Source organism: Adiantum capillus-veneris, chromosome 26 (assembly GCF_014529385.1).
Source record: "Adiantum capillus-veneris isolate H3 chromosome 26, ASM1452938v2, whole genome shotgun sequence".
NCBI classification, from domain to species: Eukaryota; Viridiplantae; Streptophyta; class Polypodiopsida; order Polypodiales; family Pteridaceae; genus Adiantum; species Adiantum capillus-veneris.
This window is the reverse complement of record NC_140956.1, coordinates 95,607,811-95,616,539: the sequence shown is the minus strand read 5'-3', so window position 1 is coordinate 95,616,539 and position 8,729 is coordinate 95,607,811. Positions and strand designations below refer to the sequence as shown.

The following is an 8,729-nucleotide window of genomic DNA, read 5'->3' as shown; positions in this document are numbered from 1 at the left end:
GTTTGGGCTACAGTCTAATGATTCCGCTTGTTATCCTTGTGGACATCCATAGGGGAAGGTCCTGTACTGCTTGAGGATGTGTCCAAGTCAATGTTGGGAGGGTCATCCTTGTTGAGGTCGGGAGTACCTTCGGCATCCATCACATTAAACTGTTCTTCCAAAGGGGTAGGACCTGCGGGGGTTTCTTTTGGGTTGGTGGTATGAACTCACCGCAGTCCTCGGGGTTAGAATCTAAATGGTCAGCAATCCTAGCAAGAATACCAAACTGGTTGGAGACCTAAAATTTCCCTTTGTTTCTTGCCTCTTCCTAATGTTGGATTTGTTATGGGACTGAAAACCTTTAGATACTTGTTTGAACGAAGCATCTCTTATCTTGTAGGATTTCCATTAGTTTTAAGTCCAGAAGGGGCTTCTGAGGCAGGGGGGATTAGTAGGAGTGTTTTCTTTCTTAGTATCCTTGAAGGGTTGCCTCTAGGACAATCCTTCATTAAATGACCTGTTCTGCCACATAGGAAGCAACTCTTCAGTACATACTTGTATTCAATAGCCTGCTTGATGTGAATATCAATGGTAGAGGGCAAGGCAGATTGAGAGATATCCCTCTCTACTAACACCTGAGGGTGCTAGGCAGGATTATATAAGTTTTCCCTCTAACATCCTGCTAATACCTTACCTAGCTTAGTCGCTATAACGCCCACCAGTTGGTTCAGGTGAAGAGGCAAGTTAGGGAACTCCACCCAAGCAGGGTAATTGCGCATAGTAGAAAGCTCTGGGTTAAATGATTTATTCCATTGAACAAATGTAGAGGGGAGTTTCTAATAACCCACTGTCCTGCACTGAACAAGTCTAGGGCCATAGCTGGGTCCTTGAAGACAAAAAGAAAATGGTCTTTAGAAGACACTGGATGGCTTCAAGGTGAATCCCTCTTGGATTCCATTGTTGACGGATCCAAGTTGTTAAGTATTCGACAGGGGGTCGGGGGCCATCAAGTAGACCTATCAAGGCCTTCTAGAAGCTCATCAAGATCTTGCTCGAGACGATAGCCATGACCACATGGTACAATAATCGAGGGCTTACTTGTAGAGATCTCCTCAACATTCCCATTGCCACATTGGCCGTGAACTTCTTCGGCGCCACTAACATTGCTTCCTTTGGTCGGAGCTTTAGCAAAGAGTGGATTCGGGACTGCTCACTGGAAGGGGGGAAAGGGGAATCCATTGTCTATAGCAAGTGCAAGGGGACGACTGCTACTGGAGAAGAAACTAGTTACGAGCAAGGATGGCTTGTTGGAGTTTGTCTTCGTACTCTGTAGGTAAAACCCTTCTAAAAAGAGGGTCAAGGTCACCTGCTAATGCTTGGGGATTTAGTGGTACATCTGCGCCAGAGCTGAGGTTCGATACGAGTAGGAAGGTATGATGAGGCAAGGGGTTGGCGCTATCCCATGCATTCGTAGGAGCAGTGATATTCGGCGCCATGCTTGAGGTTAGTTTAGGGGAATGAAAAGAGAGTGGACCGGGAAAGGAGGGAGCAAACATACTGCCCTAGTAGGGCATCCTTAGGGTTAGGGTTAGCTTACTAAGCCATAGCTTAGGTTTCGCAGGGCAGGGTTAGGACTTAGGAGGCTCACCTTTAGCGCAACGTGATAACCAACGAAAAAGCCTATAACCACTAGTCTAAAACATATCAATTGCAAATTGCTTTTCAAAGTGAATGCCTGTGACTTAAAATTCCAAACGTTAATGAGATGGTGGGAATCCTTTAATTCTGGGTGCATGGGTGTAGGCTAATAATAAGGGTGTGGAAGGTAATGCTCATCACGAAGGCGGCACTCATCTCAGCAAATTTTGACAAGAAGCAAACAAACTCTTCCTCACCCAGAAATCTGGGTGTTCTTTCTCCCTACACCTTGTTTTCTCCACTCTTCTGTGCGTAGGGTCCTCTCTCTCTCTCTCTCTCTCTCTCTCTCTCTCTCTCCCCCCCCCCCCCCATGTCCAGCGCCAGACACGTCTGCGGAATTCCTGATTCGAAACTTTGTTTCTCCCCTCCGTTATTGCATCAGTCTTCATCTTTACTCGGATCTCCCCGCGAGGATCAAGCTCCCAACTTCGCCAGGTCTGCATCATCGGTTTTCCATGTTTATAGCAGTATTCTCTGCGCAGTTTTGTGAGTCGCGCACATCAATTTTGCCTTTGCTAGCAAATGTGGTTAATGAAAATCGTACAAATTGACGTCCCAAGTCTGGCAGGCAGCATATCCAGGCTGTTACGGAAAGCATAGGGTTTTCCATAATAAGGGTTCTTAACAGATGAGCACGTTTCGTTTCGCTTGAGAAGGCTTTTCAATGTGCAATCTGGATTTCTGCATGAAGGTTTCATGGTTTCAATGGAGAATTGACCATATATCAGTAAATTTTCTATAGGTTTCGATCAAGAGGACGAGTTTTCCCTCCAGATTTCACGCCTGCACAACCATTCTCTCCAGCTTTCTAGGTTTGTTTTTTCTTTTCCTCCTTGCGCGCTTTGCGTACACTGGAGCATCTCCCAACCATCCCCTCTGGCACTCTCTCTCTTCCATGCTCTTTCTTCATTTCTCTTAAAGCTAACCCTCCCTCTTTCCGCAGCCAACGATATTTCTCCTCTCTCTCTCTCTCTCTCTCTCTCTCTCTCTCACACACACACACACACACACACACACACACACACACACACATATTCCTTCTTCCTTGTTTCGTTATTGATCTTCTCCTACACTCACATCTCTTCGACTCTTATTAACTACCGCACTGCAGGCTTTGTCGCTAAGGGAGCAATAAACGACACTAAACATAAGACACACAGCCTCTAGGAGATCACTCCTAGGGGGGCCATCTTTGCTGCTCGGCGTATCAAGCATCACAGTTGGTTCTGGTAAGCTTTATTCTTTTCTTCTCTTATGAAATTTCAACAAGATGAATTGAAGCTGCAGTTGATCTAGGACATTTGTTGAGTTTTGATTTTTTATGTGGACGAGTGTCGGTATATATTGGCACATCATGATTCTCAGAGTGGTATATCGTATGCATCTACAAGAATGCATCAAAAAAACCAGCTTCTGAATCTTGCAGCCTGTTTTAAATTCCAGTTTAGAGTAATTTGAAACAAGCACATGTAGGAAAATCTGGGATAACTAATTGGCTGGAGGTTAATGATGTTAAAGCCTATCTCTCAGTAGTGACTAGGGAGCATATATTTACTATGAAAAAATATGTTTACTATGAAAAAAACTAAGGATCAATAGTTCTTGTCTTAGCTCATGTGTATTAAAAAGGTTTTGATCTGCCAAATGTCTGTAGGTCTCTTATGGCCCATGAGGTGAGGGAGAGAAAATCAGATGCAGAGCGGATTACCGATGACGAGAGGAAGGGCAAAACCAAAATGGGTGCCCTCAAGGCCATGGCTATGGTCAAATCCCAAAAGTTGAGAAACTCGCTGAAACGCAAGCGAAGAAGAAGTGGAAGTCTTCTTGCTATCAAAGACATAAGGGACGAACAAGAACAAATTGCAGTGGATGAGTTTCGACAAGTACTTCTTTCAGAGAACTTACTACCAGCAAGACACGATGACTATCACATCCTCTTAAGGTAATTTGACACTGCTGCATGTTGAGGTGAGTACTGTGGTCCCAAAAAGCTGTCATTTTAATGCTGAGGTAAGGCACTTGTTTGTGTTTGCACGGGTGCATGGAGAGAGACAGAAAGATGGAGAATCACTAGAACAAGTGAAGGAAATATTTAAGAAAAAATGGAAGACTATAAATTTTTTTAATGCGAATCCTGTGGTCTTTGAGGGGTTTGGTCATGTTTCCATTCTTTCAACTACCTTTCTCCACTTTTCTTGGTTAATTTTCTCATTTGAGCATTTAATTCCAGGTTCTTAAAGGCACGCAAGTTCGACCTTGAGAAGGCAAAGCATATGTGGGCTGACATGCTTCAATGGAGGAAAGAGTTCGGTGCTGATACAATTGAAGAGGTTGAATGCGTATGCTTTACGCTCTCAAATTTTTGAGTTCCCTTACAGACAAAGCAACTGACAATGCACATTGGGTTCATTTTTTGTCCTGTATCAATAGTCTGTCTCTCTTTTCCACAGGACTTCGACTACAGTGAGATTGATGAGGTGAAAAAGTATTATCCTCACGGCTCTCATGGGGTTGATAAAGAAGGCAGGCCTGTCTACATTGAAAGATTGGGCAAGGTGGAGCCAAACAAGTTGATGCAGGTCACAACAGTGGAGAGATATCTGAGATATCATGTCCTGGAGTTTGAGAGGTCTTTGAACAGAAAGTTTCCTGCTTGTTCAGTTGCAAGCAAGAAACATATCAACTCTACCACCACAATACTTGATGTTGCTGGCCTGGTAAGGTCCTCTATCTTAGATTGTTAACTTTCATGAAGAGCATGCTAAAGTTTACCACGTCCATAGTGTCGGTTCATGGTCTTTGAAAGCTGATTCAAAATGTAAAGCATCAAGGTTGAATTGATTTAGGAGTTTGGAGCTCTACTCTTGTGTGATTGAGCCTAGTCTTTTCTTACTCTTTGCTTGTATTTGGGTTCTCTCCTTGAAAGAAAATTGTTGGATCGGGGGCAAAAGCTATCTAGACTGCAATTGAGGTTGGTTTATCTTTGTGCCAAATAAAGGAAAGAGAATTGATGCCTGCTGCCTGCTATTTAGGTTGGGATCACACTGTCATGGCCAGTGATTCATTTCGTCTACACATGTAGGCTCCTCAGACAAGTAATGGTTAATGAAAAATAGGAAAGAATCTTCAAAATCTTGGGTGTGCTGTTGCTGAAGGTATTAAGGCTTTGGGCAGTGATGATGTTGATGGGTATGTTATAGTATCTAGTCAATACTAAACACGATAGAGGTGATTCAGGTCATATAGTAGGCCTGGTTTTCAAATTTCTGGTCAGGCTACTTGCATGCCTCACATAGAACTGTGTGACTGTAATCGTTCAGCTTAAATCTTGTTGGCCTCAATTTCACTTTTGTTACTGTATTGACATGTGCAGGGTTTAAAGAATTTCAGCAAGACTGCACGAGAGTTATTAATGCAAATTCATAAGATTGATGCAGATAACTATCCAGAGGTATCATCCTTGTGATTTATCGCACGAAATTGACTGTTTTTTGCATAGTTTTCTCTCTAATTCTTGAATTGTTTTGGCAGACATTACATCGAATGTTCATCATCAATGCTGGACCAGGTTTCAGGCTTTTGTGGAATTCCATCAAAGGGTTTTTGGACCCCAAAACGACGTCGAAAATAAGTGTAAGCATCTACATGTTCGCTTTGTTAGACTTGAGCTTAGCCATCCTAAATGCTGTTTTTGCCTGAAACAGAACAGTTGTTTTTGAAGGGCTGGAACACACTTTTAGTTACACTTTTTTTTATATTTTCAATAATAATTTTTTCCTCTAAAAATTGGCTGTATTCTACTTTCCCCTTGGCTGTTTTTGCTAGTTGTGCATGAAATTTGCAAAGCTTTTCCATGACAGTGTTTTCAACCTGTTTCTCTTCCTTCTTCAGTTTTAGCCAATTATTACTTGTGGAAGGGTGTATTCTAGTACCCAAGTTTCAAACCCTTTTGTTTTAGGAGTCACTAGCCAAGAATTTTGATGTCAGAGTGAAGTTTAAAGGTTGCAACTTGAGTACTGAATCCTGATGGATTGTAAATCATGATATTTGGAAGCTTTTAAGTTTAAGCGATTGCAGTTGATGTTTTGAAGATGCTATCCTGTGTATGGCTGGACTCTATTTTTACGATTTATTGTGGTCGAAAATGTAATGCCTTTTGCATTTGGAACTCTGCTGCGACTCTGAAAAGACTGTTTTTTTTCTGATTCTGTTTCTGCGGGTTTCATTGCGGCTGCGTCTGTGGACTCGGGGTGATGACAAAGTGCTGTGCTCTGTGTCTATGCATGTCTATTGATAAGCTTTATAATGTCTCTGCTTGTTTTTTGGATGCTGGTTTGCAGGTATTAGGAAATAAGTATCAAAGCAAGCTTTTGGAAGTGATTGACGCAAGGTTGAGCTTCTGTTATTTTTATGTGAATCATAGTTTTTGTTTTGTTTGTTGGTTTTATGAAAAAAATGCAATGTTTACCCCCTGGTATTTGTGTATAGCAGTCAGCTGCCAGATTTTCTTGGAGGAGATTGTGCTTGTGCTAATGATGGCGGGTGCTTGTGCTCTGATAAGGGACCTTGGAACGATCCTGTCATCATGCAGGCTGTAATGGATGGGGAAGTGCAGAATGCTAGGCACATAGTCACAATATCAGCTGGCAATGAAGTTCCTATCAGCAAGCCAGAATATAGAAAGGTCAAATTAGTGACAGTTTTTCTTTGCTCTCTTTAGATTAACTACTCTGGGTATGTGATTCCTTTTTGCCGTAAACCCAGTTCCAAGTAACATTTGGCTAAGGCTCTTCTGCAGATTTAGGTCTGAGAAGCTTTCATTACTTAAGTTCCATTAGCAGTTACATAAGCATGTGGCCAACTGTAAATGCTTTAATGTGGGGCAGTAGCCGGACTGAGGTCTCCTTGAGTTTCATGGCTTAGTTTCCAAATTTCCTGCTTACCACTTGGAGCAGGGCATTGATGCGGACTGTTACAATGCTCCCTTCTGCACGGTCTTATTCTTCTGTTTGTGAAGATATGCTGTTGCTTGTGTTTTGACTCTAGCCACTGTATTTTCCAGAGTAAAGAGTCAGACCTATCTACAGCGGAGTCCGGATCGGATGTGGATGATGTCCTGTCACCTCAAGGCACTTCTGTCTATCATCATCCAACATTAACACCTGTGCGCGAGGAGGTACGGATCTTTTATATAAAAAATCTACAACCTGCCTCTGGCAACGTTTCCTGTTGGCTTTACACATCGTGTACTAGGATGAAAGGTCTTCTTTTAAAAAAAGGGAAAAAAGAACTCTCTAACTCGGAATTTTGAAGGACAGGTGAGAACCCATCCAAACAAGTTGGCAATCATGGATGGCTCTTTTGATGTGTCTGGAGGGGACTCAATTCCTCTTGTTGACAAAGCGATGGACATTGGGAGTGGAACAAAGGTGGTGACAGAAACAGCATCTCATCCACTGAAAGGTCAGAGCTCTCTCTCTTGGGATAGCTTCCCACGACGTTAAAAATTTTCTTCTTCTTTTCTCTTTTCGAATATATCCCCCCTTCCCTCTTCACCCCAGCGGTCCCGTGCTTGGTCTGTCATGTTTCATTACGGGGTCTGATAATTCGTGGTTTGCTCATTATGTACTTTCAGGAAGCATCATTGTATCAGGTATTATAAGGCCAATTGGAGACGTGCTATGTGTGCTGGTTGCAGCTGTCATGGCAGTCTTTTGTGGCCTTGTATCCGGTGTAGGCTCTCTTTTTCGTGGAAGCATGCAGAGTGGCAACAAGCAAGCAATGCCAAAAGATGGCAAAGCTTACCTTCAACAAGTGTGCTACAAGGACATGCCATCTAATATTGAGCCTCAGTACGCATTCTATCCATCGGTTTATGTGGATGCTTCTCCTGGGATTCGGAAACGGCTTGACAGATTAGAGGAGAAAATTACTTTATTGAGCAAAACTCAAGAGCCGCAGGGGTCTAAAGAAGCTCTTCTAGATGCATCATTGGAGCGGATCAGGTCTCTAGAGTGCGAACTGATGGAGACACGAAAGGTTTCTTTTTTGCAGTTGTTTTTGTTGTTTAACTGTTGAGGTAGTTCTGTAAAATTGCTGATGTTTCATCCTTTTTTTTTTGGTTTGTTTCTGAAGACCTTACGCGCTGTGCTGGAGAAACAGACAGACTTTTTTAATTCCCTAGAGCACTTCAAAGAGCAGAAATGGAAGGTAAAATTTTAAACTACAAGTTTGGGGCACTTTCTTTTAACAAGTTCTTACAGACTGTGGAATGGTTGCAGAGAAAAGGAAGCTGCTGGTAAAACTACACCCTTGAGGGCTGTGGGTGTTTGCATCGCCTTTTAAGCGGTTAGAGGCTATATGCCATGGCAACAAGTGCTCTGGTCTCTATTCCGTCGCAAATAAGTGAGGTTTGCTGAGATAGTACAAAAACAAAAGTCTTAAAATAATGAAGACACAGAACCCTCTCTAAAGGCTGTTAGCCAAGGCTAGTCACCTAATCCTTCCACAAGGCTGCTGGCGATCTGATCATCCAACTGAATTGAGGGCTTACATCTTTGGTATATCTGAAAAATCTTCAATATATCTAAAAAATAGAGGAAGTGGTGTGGGTTGTTGAGTGATTGTGGTTATGTTTCTCAAGGTGAGGACCAAACTTTTTACAAATTCATTATCTTACACGGTAAGATCTAAATAATAAGCTGCCTCGGTGTTGAAATTTCAGTCGCATTGTCTTTATGCCTAGGGCACTTTCCTACAGGTTTGAAAGTGGTCTCTCTTTCTGCAAATAACAGCCTTCCTTTCTTGTTTGGGTCTTGGGAGGACAGTCTTTTTTTGCCATTCAAACTTTAAACTGCGACTTGTTTATGAGAGAGATAGTGGGCCTCCTTGTAACAGTTCATGTGGTTCATGGACAGTTGGTTCACTTAAAATTAAAAAGAGTTGCTAACCTTCGGATATGGAAACTGCTCCGACTAATTCCATGATGGAGACATCCTTAAGCATGAGAGAGAGAGAGAGAGAGAGAGAGAGAGAGAGAGAGAGAGATTCTT

The 8,729-nt window shown here is 42.4% G+C and overlaps 1 protein-coding gene across 1 annotated transcript; it reads left to right on the top strand.

Moving 5' to 3' along the window:
• Window positions 1–1,712: 1,712 nt before the first annotated feature.
• On the top strand, window positions 1,713–8,400 carry LOC147423853 (phosphatidylinositol/phosphatidylcholine transfer protein SFH6-like). The gene is made up of 15 exons (XM_086502220.1): window positions 1,713–2,112; window positions 2,420–2,489; window positions 2,789–2,906; window positions 3,332–3,619; window positions 3,908–4,007; window positions 4,128–4,394; window positions 5,051–5,128; window positions 5,209–5,310; window positions 6,018–6,067; window positions 6,169–6,361; window positions 6,740–6,853; window positions 6,996–7,140; window positions 7,313–7,716; window positions 7,813–7,887; window positions 7,959–8,400. The coding sequence occupies exons 4-15, from the start codon at window positions 3,339–3,341 to the stop codon at window positions 7,977–7,979; spliced, it is 1,830 nt and encodes a 609-aa protein (XP_086358346.1). The 5' UTR covers window positions 1,713–2,112; window positions 2,420–2,489; window positions 2,789–2,906; window positions 3,332–3,338; the 3' UTR covers window positions 7,980–8,400.
• Window positions 8,401–8,729: the final 329 nt, after the last annotated feature.